This window comes from Sitophilus oryzae, unplaced genomic scaffold, assembly GCF_002938485.1.
Source record: "Sitophilus oryzae breed Bouriz unplaced genomic scaffold, Soryzae_2.0 scaffold_1443_pilon_pilon, whole genome shotgun sequence".
Classification (NCBI taxonomy): Eukaryota; Metazoa; Arthropoda; class Insecta; order Coleoptera; family Curculionidae; genus Sitophilus; species Sitophilus oryzae.
Genome location: NW_022146108.1, coordinates 1,849,204 through 1,866,191, shown reverse-complemented (window position 1 = coordinate 1,866,191; position 16,988 = coordinate 1,849,204). Strand labels below are relative to the sequence as shown.

Here is a 16,988-nt window from a genome sequence, read left to right as displayed (position 1 = left end):
CTAGATCATAATATACCGAATGTTTCTCAAGAGAAGTTCGCCCCTATGACTTTCTTTTTCTGATAAAAAACGAGATTTGGTATGTTAGCATATGACATAAATTAGGATTGATTGACGTATTCAATTCGTTTCGATCACTTCCTGTTTCACTGGCAAGTACACTTGAACCGTGGCAACCCGTCTTTAGAATGTCATGTAGAATTAAAAAATCAAAAAATATATAGGGTATTCTATATAAAATAAAAAAAAATAACTTCCGGTTAAACCAGAAGACAGTGCCAAAACTTGAAACTCACAAATTTCTATTTAAATTAGCTTCTTAAAAAGCTTTTAGTGAACCAGTTGCTTTAAAAACCCGGTATAATAATTTGCTCTATTTTCTTCTTTCAGAAGAACACATTACAGTGGACAGAGGAAACTTTCTCTTCCTGTTGAAGGAACAGGAAAGAAACGTCACCATCACCATCATCATCACGATAAGGACAAGGACGGGCCACCGGAAGGTTTCCAGAAAGAGATGAGAAGAGTGAGTAGTTCTTATACCATGATTTCGTTGTGTATTCGCAAATAAATCAAACTTCATCCATTTTATTTTAACGGATAAAGAAAATCTTGACAAATAATATAATCTATTATTAGTGAAAATATGAATAAGTTTGTAAAAATCTGAAAATGTTTGGGTTAAAGAATGTTTACCCAGTTTTATTATTATTATAAAATATGACAAAATTCATAATAGTTTCAAAATGTGATAGCTGTTGATTCTATCTTTTAAATGAACTTTGAATCATCAAAAAATATTAAATTTTAGCCCAGTTATTATTTTTTAGTATTCAAAATCATTTAATGTTCAACAAATTTTAAAGCACAAAGCTTTTATATTTTATAATACCATACTATTTTAATAAACGTCCTCCTATTTGATACAACCCACCCCTCTGGCCAAAAACATGTCTATGCACGTTAGAGTCCGTCAGATTACCACCCCTATTTTCATTTTATCACTCTTTCTACTGCGAACTCAGACCTAATACTTATCTAGTTAGACACTAAACTAGCCACATTTGATGATTTAAGGTATCAACCCAACCAGAAGATGAAGAACTGAAAGGTACAGATAGAGATCATCTAGATAGTCACAGGTCCGACGATCCTAGAGCCTTCCGCAGACACAAGACTTCCATAATGCACATCGGCAAAGGGGCTGAATTGCACCCTTTCCTGAAGAAGCTGTACGATCACAGTCCTCATGCTGTAAGTAACATTTTTATGATATTAATGCTAATAATAAATGATCCAGTCTCTCATATTATTGTAGGTAATTTTTTATTGATATATAAATATTATTAATAACTAAATTTATTTTTCTGTAAATGTTATTAATTGAGTATATCTTTGATATACAGGGTGGTCCGAACTGTATTTCGGAAACCTCGGCAGCATATTCTGCAGCTAAAAATAAGTAAAAAAGTTCGTAAAATGTATGTCCTAAAATGCTTAGTTTCGGAGATACAGGGTGTAGAAGTTTCATATTTATTTCGATTTTTTCCAAATAATTATTGAAGTAACGTCAATATTTGGATGAAAATTGGTGTCTGAAAGTTTCATATATTTGGTTATAATTATAAAATGGAATGCCCCATTGGTCGCATTGCAAGCACACCAATGGACTGGCGCACAAAAACGAACCAATCAAAGAACCGCGATATAGTATCGTCTTTGTCAATCACGCTAACATTTTAGAATAAGTAGGAGGAGCGCAGGCAGATGATTAGACCGGGCCTATAAAAACCTACGTCTGCGGTAAAAATTTACGTTTTTAATGTAAAAATGATAGCGCGCGTGTCGATTCTAACTTCATCAAGCGATGAATCACTCCCAAACATTCGTGGCGTTTATTATATCTACTCTGTATTGACTATTTCCATTCTAAATATCTTGAGAACGGTTGCTCATAGCGATTTTTACCAAGAGACATTATTTACGTAAAAAAGTTACGGGAAGTATATTTTTTCACTCCGTAGTTTTATACAGGTACGGACGAAAAGTTATTACTCTTCAAAACAGTTACAACACATGTAGGTGGTGCCCCCTACAAATAGAAGTCATATTGACATGAAAATCAAATTTCTCATGTCAAAAAAGTTCCAAACGCCAATTTTCATCTAAATATTGACGTTACTTCATAAATTATTTGGAAAAAATCGAAATAAAAATGAAACTTCTACACCGTGTATCTCCGAAACTAAGCATTTTAGAACATACACTTATACGAACTTTTTTAATTATTTTTATCTGCAGAATATGCTGCCGAAATTTCCGGAATACAGTTCGAATCACCCTATATGACCACTACATAAATATTTGACTAACAAACCGAACGGGCTATCACCAATTATTTTTGCTTCTTTCGGGAGAATCGTTTGCTACTTGTTAAAAATTACGAAATTTTACTATTCATCATGATGGTTGAAGAAAATTGGTATACTTATGTAAAATTAAACAAGAAAAACCTTTTTTTTCAAAATTTGTCCCCTGACCCCGTATTTTTAACAGCTTCCTTTTTAAGCTCTTTTAAATCAATAAATAAATTAAAAAAATCCCATATGATGCGAAGTTTATAGGTGACACTGTATATAACTTACTGATTTATTTGATCTAGATATTCGTAGAACTCAGCGAACTTCTGCAAACAGAAACAGATTCGAGCGAGAAAGAATGGAAAGAAACCGCCAGATGGATCAAATACGAGGAGGATGTTGAAGAAGGTGTGGACAGATGGGGAAAACCACACGTAGCCTCCCTCAGTTTCCATTCGTTACTCAATCTAAGAAAATGTCTAGAAAACGGGGTAAGAAAATATCCAAAATATGGGTTGATATCATAAACTAAAATGCGTCATTCCCTGAAATGCCCAGTCATTTCAAAACAGCGTAACTCGTCAATTAGTCATCGTTTAACCGTATATCTCAGGAATTCTCTGTAATGACGTAATTATTTCAGTGAAACTCAGTAATTTATTGAATTATTTCAGTTACCCTGTTTGACGGTTTTAATCGATGAATTTAATCATTGTTCACCTCTATTCAGTGCATTTTATCTGAAAATAGACATGCCACAACATTTAAACTTATTTTTCAAGAAACTAGATGAATATTATTTAAATGAAAACAAAAAAAAACTTGGAATATAGTGGAATTGAGAAACGTTTTCAAACATAACCTCAAACTACGGCAACATACCCTGTTGTCACGTTTAACACAGCTTAAAGTACAGTATTATATTTTGATTTTAATTTTTGCCGAAACATACTTTGTTCTGTCATCGTTCGTAAAATAGAGACACTCTGTAGGTACAGAATGATTAGTGTAATTTGTCGAGAACACGTGAATTGACTAGACACTTCAAGAAATAAATTTCTGTCTGTGTAAATAAATTAAATATGCATGTCAACCATCAAGATATTTTGTAGATACAACTTCTTTTAATATTTTCTTCAGATTGTTGTACTGGACCTCGAAGAACGCGACCTCCCTGCCATCGGTTACAGAGTGTCCGAAGAATTATTCAGGGAAGATCTTATCAGAGAGGAGGACAAAAGTCAACTGATGCGAGTTCTACTCTTACGTCATCGACACGTGAACGATCACCAAGAAAGAAGATTTGGTTTTACCAAGAACAAGTACAGCTACACATCACTACAGGTAGGAATTTGCAATATTAACCTCTATTTACAGAATTCACGCATCACACATTTCAAACTACAGCGACTTACATTACCTATAACATTTTTTTAACAATCCTAAGGTGTTTATAACATTGTAAGGTTATAATGTAAGTCCAAATATTCTCCCCTTTTCTTTTAGTCTTATTGGATTGAAGATAGCACCAGAAGAGCCAGTCTTATCAAACCGTGCTCGTGCAAAGATCAACTTTGTCCTCACATACCCCAAAAAGGGAGGTCAAGTTCTTTGGTGACCTTCGGCTCTCATCGTCATGTGGGTTTGATATGAGTTTGCCCCCCTTACCCTCATTTTATTGATTGATTCCCTTCTAGCAGTTAATTGATTGATTTACTGTTAGATTTGTTTTTATTACCATTGATTGCGTAGATTTAATATCGAGTATTGTCTACTTTTTGAAATCATTTAATTTTAATATTGTATGATTGAAAAAAAAACCTCACCTGGTTGGATTGACAATGACAATAATCTAACTTCCTTGTTTTTTTTTCGGTCATATGATATATTGTTTTTAAAGGGTTGTCAGTATATTTTTAATTGCCACGAAACAAAATGACTGGACATTATTAAATTGTTAAAAAATTTATATATAAATATCTGACAATCTTTGAGTTTAATTTTAGTTTGTTTTCTGCTACTAGCATTTTTTTCCGCTGAAAACTTTGCCATTATTGGCCAGAATTTACTAGAATGTTATGAAATTATGCCTAGTAGTCCCTTTTTAACTTTAGTATTAGATCATTTTAAAAAATAAATGTCTACTTATAAAAATCAAAATTGGATCTGAACAGCAGTACAGAAAAAACGGTTTCAGCTGTCCAAATAGTTATTTTTTTATGTAAATAGTCTTGCTCTTTTAATTCACTTCGAATGTACGGCGAATATTATTTTAGCGAAAAATACATTTTAACTCTTGAAGCGTTATAACAGAAAGCTACACAACGTTTGACACAAATTTTACTAACCTAACCATGGTATCATTATAGCCGGAGAGCTGGCGACATATTTAGAGAACATATTTTAGGCAAGTTAGAATAACAAAAAAAATAAAGTTTAATAACTTGTGAACCCAGAATCCTAAGTCTCGCTGGGGGGTTAGGGGTATTTCGCTACTGCGCAAACCATAACATTTGCAAAAAAATAAATCCAAAAAACATTCTTTAGGCAACTTGAAATTTGTTTATTCTTAAATTTTAGCATCTATTTAACCTAGAAATAAGTGTGCCAGACTTTTTTTTCGGGTTTAAAATGTAACCAGACCATTCCAAATATGTTTAATTAGTATACCTGGAAAACATGCTTTAGGTATTCTAAAATTTTTAGAGCGTGTTTATTAGATGGTTTTAAAAAATATGTGTTAATTGCCAGACGAATTCAATGGGATTTAATACTTGCCAGACGCGAATAAAGATTTAAATGAGCGCGACAAAAAAGTCTTATGAGTATCTATAAGCGCGAGAAAGATAGTTTATTGAGACCCGTCGGCAGCCGATGCGGCTGACGTAACAGTATTTTGGAGTACTTCAAATTTTCCAAAAAACATTTTTTTTTTCATTTTCATTTCAATTATTTGCAGGCTTTTAATTCAGAGATTATTTTGTTGGAATTAAGTTACCATGTACAAATATGTATATATAAATTAAATATTGGACGTGCATAGTGTAAATAGTTTAGAATAATTGCTGCAAATAAATATTTTAGTAACTACTAATTTCGCTACTAACTACTAAATCACAATGGATAAAAAACATTTAAGTTGTGTAGTTTGTAAAAAAGTTACTAGTGACAAAGTTATTGTTTTTGGTGAAGGCAGACTACAAAAATGCAAAGAATTTTTAAAAGTGCGCCAACAACATGGTTTAAAATTTAAAGAAGTGGTTTTACCAGAAAACGTAGTCCCGACAAAAGGGTACCATGTACAGTGCTAAAAAAATAAGTATTCTGGAATTTTATTAAAGTACCATTGTTAATCTTTCTAAATAGATTCAAAAGTAAGTAAAAGTGCTTTACTTTTATGCTTAGGCGTTAAAATGACTTTTTTATATTGTCAATCAGGTCGCAAAAATTAATAATATTATAATATGTGGATTATTATTCGTCTTTTTATTCTTTCAGATACAAAATACTTAAATTAAAAAGTATTCTTATTGAAAAGATTTCAATCATACATTATTTTTATTAAAAAATGTTTCTTTTTATTTATTCAATATTTGTTAGTTTTTTTTTAAGTTTTTACGACTCCAAAATGCTGTTACGTCAGCCGCATCGGCTGCCGACCCGGTCTCAATAAACTATTTTTCTCGCGCTTATAAGATTTTCTTATCGCGCTCATTTAAAATCTTTATCCGCGTCTGGCAAGTATTAAATCCCATTGAATTCGTCTGGCAATTAACATATATTTTTTAAAACCATCTAATAAACACGCTCTAAAAATTTTAGAATACCTAAAGCATGTTTTCCAGGTATACTAATTAAACATATTTGGAATGGTCTGGTTACATTTTAAACCCGAAAAAAAAGTCTGGCACACTTATTTCTAGGTTAAATAGATGCTAAAATTTAAGAATAAGCAAATTTCAAGTTGCATAAAGAATGTTTTTTGGGTTTATTTTTTTGCAAATGTTATGGGTTGCGCAGTACCGAAATACCCCCAACCCCCCAGCCAGACTTAGGATTCTAGGGTCACCAGTTAATAAACTATACATTTTTAGTTATTCTAGCTTGCCTAAAATATGTTCTCTAAATATGTCGTCAGCTCTTAGGCTATTAGCAGATATATTTTTCTCCAGAACCCAACATCAATTATTTAAATCTAAGTAATGTTTTAAGGTGGGCAAAAAACATTACATAGCTAATATATTGGATAGCAGTCAGTTTAAAAAATGTTATCTACATTCGATATCAATTAATCTTTTAGTTACGTAATCGAGGGCGCAATTTTTAAATTTATTATTGCCAACCATGGAGATATTCGGCGCCGGCCTGACTATTTATTTCCTGACATTGTCATTCGTCTTGACACTTTAGTTTTGTATTACGTGTTTTTGGTGTAAATGAATTGTGTTTGTGATAGCAGAACATTGTTCTGTTTGGAACCTGAACAAGATAGCTTAATAGCCGTAAATAACTCATCGAAACTTTATTAGAATATTTTGAAAGGGAAAGCGGAAGTAATGTCCCTTTATGTCCCTTAAGTACCGTTAAGGTGATTTTTGTTGATGTAAATAATAACTGTTTATATATTTACAATTATTTTTTTTTGTTTCCTAAAATATTTTGATTAAAAGAAAATATGTAAAAGCGGGCAACGCTGTGCCGGTCAAGCTTAATACGTGACTATAAGTTTATTTGATATAAGTTAATAATAAGATCTGTTTTACTGCTATTTCAGAACAGTAAAACTTTGACTATTTTTTATAATAAGTAAAGTCAGATAACTTTATATTTTCGAATCTTAATCTTTTTCTTAAAGAATACGAAATTATTTTGGTATATACTCGGTTCACGATCTTCTTAAATCAATATACTTCTACGCGAAGTATTATATTACAGTAAAGTTTGCGCTCCATCTTTAAGAAAAATGCTCTTAGGAGAGTCCATTAGCATTTAGATAACATTATTTTTTCATACTAAACTGAAAACTTAAACTATGAATATTAAACTTTTTTTCAAACTGTTAGAAAATGCGTCTCATAGATTTAGAAATTATGCATTTTTATAAAGTCTTTCTATCGACGAAGTAATAGCAGATAATTTATATTTTGATGTGTTGAGATAATTATAGCTAAAGAAGTCATTAGAAAGTCAAAATATACAGTGTTTATTATAACTCCGCTATAAATAGCATAGCTTTCGGAACGTATTTTCAAAACAATGCGAATTCAAAACTATGGGGAAGCATATTGACATTCTTCGCTATAATCTGGAACAAGGGTGAATGCTTAATGCGAGAGATTCGAATTTCATTACAGAATGCAATAAGCAAATGAAAAAGAATAGTATTAAAAAACTGCGAAAATATGCTTTGAATCATATGAGAATAATACCGATAAATGATTGTTTATTACTTATTGTTTTTATGTTTCAATAACACTGAAACAACTATTACTGTTTATGATGTATCTGTATTGTTTTTGAGATGTCAATCATTGAACCATGTTTTTAAAATACTATGATGTTGTATAATAAAAATAATAAATTGGAACTGAGTTAACTATTCTACAGGGTGAGTCTTAAATAAGTGCAATCTCGATAAAAGAAACATTTTTCTCTTTGCCGTTTTTCAAATAAGTCTAAAATAATCGAGTTATTTTATTTTGAAAATTTAAAAAAAATATGATTTTTTGTTTAAATTTTGAGAACCACTGGATCTTTTCTGGGTTTTCTTTCTTGTAAATTTAATCTACTACATATCTTGACATATTATCAAGAAATTATGTTTTTAATTAAAAACCGAGTTAAAAACAAAAAAAAATCAAAAAGTTTTTTTCAAAAAATTTCAAATTTTCAATTTTTTTTCACAAAAAAAGCCTCATAGACTTGCTTCTGGAGTCGAAATATACCTACTACCCCTGAAAATATTTGCACTTTATTAAAATAAATTAAGTTAAATTAAAATAAATTAAGTTAAATTAAAATAAATTAAGTTAAATTAAAATAAATTAAATTAAACGCCACTACCCACTACGTTCTCGCGTTTAAACATTCTTACGTGGATAAAATGCTTTCTAAAACGCTTATATAATAAATTACTATTGTTATAATACATTCGAAGCTTAATATTCTTATTATATTTGGTTATAAATAGGTATAGAAATGCTAGCTTATAATTAGACCTTTTAGAATAATAAATTACTAATAATACATTCATTACCCTGTTACTATGGGCCTGTAATTTTGGAACCAAACCGTTTAGGCTTAACGAGAATTTGATCCGCAAAAAGTTGCGTCAAAGAGGCAACTTTTAATTAAATGTTTGCTAAACGAGCCCTTGAATCTTAATTAGTATTTATATTTATGTAACTTCTTAATCTCTACGGCACTCTAATTATTTCCAAAATTGAACACACCATTTACTTTTTTTTGTGAAAAAATTAATGGTGTGTGCCACGAATAATACGTAGCTTATAAATATATGTTTAAAAAAATTGCTTGTACCTACAAGTTAGAGTTTTTTATTGGATTTCAAACAGACATGAGAAGAAAAAAGATTGATAACAGACAATGATAAATCTGGCAGAAACGTTGTATAAATTTCAAAATTAATGACACTGTCAGTCCAGGAAGATATTTTATTTTATAAATCACATCATTGCCTATCAGTTTCAAACAAATAACATATTATATCCACGTAATTTAATAAACGAATGTGAAATTGATAAATGCCAAACACACTTTACGAAAGCATCGAAGAGGCTCTTAACGTCACATCGTAAACACTTTATTGGATACTTGTATTTTTCAGAAGATTTGATAAAATTCGCTTCGTATGAATCGGAAACAAGTTATGGATGTTTCTGTCAAGTTTTATTGAGCGTAATTCGCAAATCCAGAACGGCAAATTTGTAACTGAAGAATAAAGAAATAGAACCACCAATGAACGCACAATAGACGAAAAAGACCTCTAAACTCTATATACGCGTACAGGATGTCCCATTTTCGTGTTTTATGGGGTTTCTCGTTTAGGAGTAGAGATACAAAAATGCGGTTTTCGCATCAATTTGATACTTTTTCATGAAACTAAAGATGCTAAACATATATTTGCTTTAGCCCTCTTAGCCCCGTTCGAATTTGAACAAAATTAAACGCTCGAACTATGTTCTCACGTTTTTTACGTTCTGTTAGAAAATGTATATCATAGATTTAGATATTATGCATTTCTTAATATTGAATTATTAATATTTTATGGTTAAAAAAATACAAAAAATACAATCTAGTTCTGAATTAAAATGGCCGACAACTCTCATTATTTATAACCATAAATTCCATTAATTGTACTAAACTAAGAGTCAATTATGCTTTTGAAATAAATAAAATATGTAGACACTTATTTTTCTTTAACCAACTTTTTTAGCGACTCGACTTTAGCTGGTAGAACTCAAACTTCCTAGTTCGAAACCGTTCTAAAACCTCAAAAAAAACAATAACAATACCAAAAATACAATATAGTAACATTTCCAGAGCCTCCACGACACGGAAAAACGCAAAATCAGCTTCCCGGAGACCACCATCCACTTGAAGAACGGCGATGCCGAACACAAGCTACTCAACAACGATACCCACACTGTCGACATAAAGGAAGAGGCCTATTCCACGTCGAATGAGGACATTAGGAGGGCATACAATGAGGCTATCAGGAAGAGAATACCGCCAGAGGCCCAAGGGGCCAGTGTTCTGGCAGGAGAGGTGGACTTCCTGGAACAACCGGCTATAGCTTTTGTCAGGCTGGCTGAAGCGGTTGTCATTCCATCGCTGATCGAAGTTAATATTCCTGTTAGGTTTATTTTTATTTTGTTGGGACCGAAGAGAGCCACCATAGACTATCATGAGGTTAGTAGAAGTTTTATTTTTGAATTGGGATGTTAATAAAAAAGTATAATTTAAGCTTCTCATGAACTACCTAGTATTTTTCTTAAAAATATCTTAGGCTAGGCGCTTTTATTTAGTTGCAAAAGTGAAAACAATATATCTACTTGTAATTCTCCTCTAATTATGTTTTTTTGCAATGCAGCTTTCCTACGAAGCTCTTTCAGTAAAATAATATGATGCTTTGGAACCATATTCTGAGGTGTCCAAGCTATACAGGGTGAGTCAACAATAGAGTAAAGTCCATTATCCCATTTGTTTCGAGGTTTACAAAAAAATATTAAATGTAATAGTTATAGGGAAGGTGAAGATACGTATTTAAAACTAATATTAAATAATAACTAATATTATCATTTTTTCTGATAGATTTTACAAAACTCTTCAACTTTTATTAAGTATGTCATATACCTATTTTTAATAGTTTGCGATTTATTCCAATTTTTCTATTTTTACCCATATTTTTAATACAATTATTGCGCTATAACATCATAGTGCCATGACAAAAAATTATAATTATCAAAATTTCATTTCTGTTAAACAAGTTAAGAACAAAATTTGAATTTGAATTTAATTTGTTGTAATAAGTATAAATGGTAGAGATAATAGTTACAGATTTGCCTGAAAATTAATTAGTAAATGTATGTGACTGATATACACGAACAAGCCAAGAAATACATATTTTTTGGTTCAGTACTATATATTATATAGTACTTTGTTAAGTACTATAAGAATAGATGTAGATTATCTAGAAACATTTTCCTATTATATTATATTATTTTCAGTGTCTAATGGAACGGTTTCGCGGCAGTAGTAATATTGGCTTTAAGAAAGGAATTATAACCAGAATTACTACGAGAAAAAAACTTTACTGTATGCCGAAGAAAATGTCTCTATCAGTAGTCAACAAGTATGTAATCTAGTATTACCCTAATCTGTGGCTATTCGCCCCGACGGAAAATCAAGTGCCATCTTTCATAATATAGAAATACACCAAGAAATTCACCACTGCGATTTTAGTTTATTTGAGTAACTAATAATAACAATTGTAACTAATTAATAAACTACTTGTTAAAAATAAGTAATAAATATTTTTGTTTTGTGATGGACTTACTCATAATTGACTTTACTCTATCGTTGACTCACCCTGTACTGTTATGCAGAATTTTTTGACGAAGACTTTTTTGAATGCAGACTCCAATTCTGAACAGAAAAAAATGATAATAAAATGACAATAGACAAATAATTTCTTTTTCAGGTGGGTCGTTCCATATCAACACTAATGGCGAACCAGCAGTTCCACAATATCGCGTATAAAACTGAATCCAGAAATGAACTGTTGTCGGCCATCAACGAATTTTTGGACGACAGTATAGTACTACCGCCCGGAGACTGGGAAAGACAGGCCTTGCTACCCATAGAGGAACTAAAAGCCAAAAGCGACGCTATTAAGCGAAGGAAACAAAATGCTTTGAAGAAAGCTCAGGAAGCACAAGGTAAGAAACATAGTAAATTAAAAAGTATGTTATTTCAAAACTAGTTATATTTTCCTAAGCCAGAAACGAACATAACCTGTTATTTTATAATTTATGTATTATGTAAGAAGTAGTGAAAAAGATATTCAAAGAGCTATAAATAAGATTGAACGAAAAATAAATTTGTGCCTTAGGGAGGGTGGTGACCATTTCGAACATGTAGAGCATTAGAAACTAGTTTGTAAAAGTTGATTTATTTATAATAACTACGATTAATATTATATTAGATCGTACAATGATATTTCAAATTGACAATAAAAAAAGTTAAAAATAATATCTTTAAATTGCTGAATTGGATATTATTTATTTAATCTTTTAATTGTTCCATTTTCTTTATTCAATATTAATTAGCGCTGATCAATATTGTTGCGATGAATATAATGAGATTAAATAATTTAAAAAACTAAAGTCGGACTGGGAATTATTTTAAATAATAATTAAATAGTTTTGTTATTGTTAAGGTACCCAAAACAAAAAAAGTATCAAGTGTAGCATACCATTGTACTCAAGTTCTTTCAAAACTTTAAATAAAAAATGCAGGTCCGTATTTAAAAAATTAAGATGACCTCTGTATCTCACAAATTATCACCTAATTTAAAAATCTAAAAATACTATCAGATAGCCCTAATAAAGTAGCTATGAGGATGTGTAATTAGTTTTTTGATTTTCTAAAAAGTAACGGCAGGAAAAAATAAAATTATATGCATGCGGGTGTTATTACGACTAGCGATGGGAACTATCGAATGAATTAGACTATCGAATGGTTAATGAATGAATGATTTCAACTATCGAATGGTTTTATTCGAATAAAATCATTCATTCATTTGTAAACTAAAGCATATGTGACAACCTCGCCGTGCGACTAAATGGTTATCGTTGAGCCACGACTATCGAATGCTTTTGATAAATGAAATTTAGTATTCGTTTGGATTTTGTATGCGTCAGTGCATTATTGGTTCTTCCAAATTTTTATAACTTCGCCGTATAAATACTGTGCTATTTTTGCGTTTATTAAAATAGTTAAAATACTAAAATAGTAGTTATTTTTTAATTTTATTTATTGACGATTGTGTGCATGTGCAGGTGGTCAAAATTTTTCCGATAATTTGTGTGGTTTTCCGTAGTCCGATCTTTCAATTATTTCATTTTATATGGTATATGGTCTATTTTTTAATGGGAAATTTTGAGAAGTAGCAATTTTAAGAGAGATGAGATGAACTTACAATTAATTTTAAAAATACATATTTGTATTTTAGATGTTTTAATAATACCTATGAATTAGTTGGAACTTAATAATTATATTTAAGTAATGTGGTTAAATAAATGGTTATCGAACTCAAACTATGGGGTGAGAAAATTAAAATGAAAATTTTACACGTGCCAATTTAAAAAAAAAGTTAACGATGTTTGTATTTTGTTTATGCTAATTCTCTTACATGTAGTTTTTTGCGAAGAAATATTTCATTTATTTTTTAAAGTAAATGCCAGTAAAAGTAAATATAATTTTTAAACAGTAATATAAAGTAGTAGTGGGAACTATCGAATGAATACTATCGAAACATTCGATAGTTGCAATTCATTCGAATAATTCGATAGCTAGTAAAAAAACATTTGTTGAAAACTATTCGAATAAAAATTATCGAATAGATGCGTCATCTGCCTTGAAATATTGTATTCTAGTAATTCGGCAGCAAAAACCATTCATTTATAAAATTCATTCGTTTATGAAATTCATTTATTCGTCAGGATCGATTATAATAAAATATTAACTGGATTTTAGTTGTCGCCCGGCGACGTAGGTTTCTTTCCGAGAGACTCGACACCGGTCGGTGGCAATGCTATGAAAGAAGCCGGCATCTTTGATTTTTTGCGGAGTCATATAAAGATAAGGACACATTATTTTTTTTATTGAGGTGCTAGTATTTACACAGAAAATACATTATGAAGGGCGCTGTTGCCATATATTGGTATTAGTTGATATTAGCAAAGAATATTATTGTTTGGCTTTAGTTAGTTAGGGATAGTATGTCTTGATATGTCTATATATTTTGCATTTTTCTTTATTAATATTCTATTGTTACACTGCAATAATACTTGTTATTTTGGTTGTAGTAAAATTATTTTTAATGTTTTTAAACAAAGACTGGTTTAATAAAAATAATAATAACAGTATACAACATATATTAGATCCTATTTAAAAATAATATAGTCTTTAAATTTTTGGTGTGGCAACGTTGGTTTATTAAATAATAATAATTACAGAACTAATTTGTTATATTAACAACAAACTTTAAAATCATGAAATATAAACATTTATTAATTTTCTAAGCATGCAGTGTAATGGAAGGAAAATATAAATAAAAAAATAGAAATCAAAATTATTTATATTAGGTACTTTATATTACTATTTAAAAATAATATTTACTTTTACTGGCATTTACTTTAAAAAATAAATGAAAAAAAAACTACATGTAAGAGAATAAATAAAATACAAATATCGTTAACTTTTTTTTTTAAATTGGCACGTGTAAAACTTTCAATTTAATTTTCTCATCCCATAGTTTGAGTTCGATAACCCCCCCCCCCCATTTACTTAACCACATTACTTAAATATGATTATTAAGTTCAACTAATTCATATTATTAAAACATCTAAAATACAAATATGTATTTTTAAAATTAATTCTAAGTTCATCTCATCTCTCTTAAAAACTGCTACTTCTCAAAATTTCCCATTAAAAAATAGACCATATATACCATATAAAATAAAATAATTGAAAGATCGGGCTACGGAAAATCACACAAATTTTCGGAAAAATTTTGACACCTGCACTGACACACGCACACAATCGTCAATTAAAAAAAACTACTATTTTAGTATTTAAAATATTTTAATAAACCCAAAATTGGCACAGTATTTATAAGGTGAAGTTATAAAAATTTGGAAGAACTAATAATGCACTGACGCACACAAAAATCAAACGAATACTAAATTTCATTTATCAAAAGCATTCGATAGTCGTGGCTCAACGATAACCATTTAGTTGCACGGCGAGGTTGTCACATATGCTTTAGTATACAAATGAATGAATGATTTTATTCGAATAGAACCATTCGATAGTTGAAATCATTCATTCAGTAACCATTCGATAGTCTAATTCATTCGATAGTTCCCATCGCTAAATATAAAGCACCTAATATAAATAATTTTGATTTCTAATTTTTTATTTATATTTTCCTTCCATTACACCGCTTGCTTAGAAAATTAATAAATGTTTATATTTCATGATTTTAAAATTTGTTGTTAATATAACAAATTAGTTCTGTTATTATTATTATTTAATAAACCAACGTTGCCAAAAAAATTAGAGACTATATTATTTTTAAATAGGATCTAATATAAATAATTTTGACATCTAATTTGTTGTTTATATTTTGCTATTACTTAAAAAAATATTTATATTAAATGATTTTAAATTTTGTTGTCAATAGGTATAACAAATTATTACTGTTATTATTATTTATTAAACCAGTCTTTGCTTAAAAACATTAAAAATAATTTTCCTACATCCAAAATAACAAGTATTATTGCAGTGTAACAACAGAATATTAATAAAAAAATGCAGAATATATAGACATACTATCCCTAACTAACTAAAGCCAAACAATAATATTCTTTGCTAATATCAACTAATACAAAAATATGGCAACAGCGCCCTTCATAATGTATTTTCTGTGTAAATACTAGCACCTCAATAAAAAAAAAATAATGTGTCCTTATCTATATATGACTCCGCAAAAATCAAAGATGCCGGCTTCTTTCATAGCATTGCCACCGACCGCTTTCTCGGAAAAAAACCTACGTCGCCGGGCGACAACTAAAATTCAGTTAATATTTTATTATAATCGATCCTGACGAATAAATGAATTTCATAAATGAATGAATTTTATAAATGAATGGATTTTATAAATGAATGAATTTTATAAATGAATGAATTTTATAAATGAATGAATTTTATAAATGAATGAATTTTATAAATGAATGAATTTTATAAATGAATGAATTTTATAAATGAATGGTTTTTGCTGCCGAATTACTAGAATACAATATTTCAAGGCAGATGACGGATCTATTCGATAATTTTTATTCGAATAGTTTTCAACGAATGTTTTCTTACTAACTATCGAATTATTCGAATGAATTGACTAGTGTCGTTTCCCGCTCCTCGACTTCCATAAATTCCGGTCCCACCAGTCGCCATTTCTCAGTTGTCTTTCAAGCATGGCTTCCTGAACATCATTCTGCCATGTTGTTGCTGGTCTTCCACGTTTTCTTCTCTCTACTGGGATCCAGTCCCATACTCTCTTGGGTATTCTTAAATCATCCATTCTTTGAAGGTGGCCAAACCATAGCAATCGCTTGGATTCTATGGTATCCAAGATAGTACCATTTACTTGCATTTCCTCTATTATACAAACATTTCTTACGTGATCTAGGCGAGATGTTCTGTTACTACGCCTCCAACAGTCCATTTCAAGTGCAAGTAATCTATCCTTGTTTCTCCTTGTGAGTTCCCACGTCTCCGATCCGTAGGTACAAACAGATCCAAAGATAGAGTTGTACATCATCTGTTTCTTCTTCTTGAAATTCTATCGGTCCAAAGAAGAGAGTTCAGTTCCCTAATTATTCTTCTTCCCTGTCCAATTTTATTAGGTATATCCTCATTGCTTTTGCCATCTGAGGAAAGAGTTACTCCAAGGTATTTAAATTTGGAGCAGTGTTTTATTGTTTTGCCCATACCAATATCCAAATCACTATGATCGTCGTTTCCTACAGACATGTATTCGGTCTTTTTCATATTTACAATCAATCCAAATTGTTGGATTGGAAAAATGGAAAAAAATCGTATCAATGAAGTCTATATTAACGCAGTCAAAAAACTTTATTGTGGAAGTAAAAGCTACATTAAAATGGGCGGTAACTCTTCTGAGGAATTTATTGTTTCCAAGGGACTCAGACAAGGATGTTCTTTAGCCCTTCTACTCTTTAAGATATATGTCGAAGAGGCTCTGAAAAAATGGAAAAGAAGATGTGGTGGAATGGGTCTACCAATCGGGGACTCTATGCT

At 30.3% G+C, this 16,988-nt stretch overlaps 1 protein-coding gene across 3 annotated transcripts in view; it reads left to right on the top strand.

Annotated features, from left to right (window-relative positions):
- LOC115877297 (band 3 anion transport protein) overlaps positions 1-16,988 on the top strand; it is a 202,283-nt gene that overhangs the window by 137,317 nt on the left and 47,978 nt on the right. For all 3 annotated transcript variants that reach the window (XM_030893432.1, XM_030893431.1, XM_030893430.1), the window contains 6 exons: positions 391-526; positions 1,078-1,254; positions 2,663-2,851; positions 3,501-3,704; positions 9,924-10,292; positions 11,584-11,821. In XM_030893432.1, the coding sequence (XP_030749292.1) occupies positions 391-526; positions 1,078-1,254; positions 2,663-2,851; positions 3,501-3,704; positions 9,924-10,292; positions 11,584-11,821 (1,313 nt within the window). The remainder of the gene's footprint in view (positions 1-390; positions 527-1,077; positions 1,255-2,662; positions 2,852-3,500; positions 3,705-9,923; positions 10,293-11,583; positions 11,822-16,988) is intronic.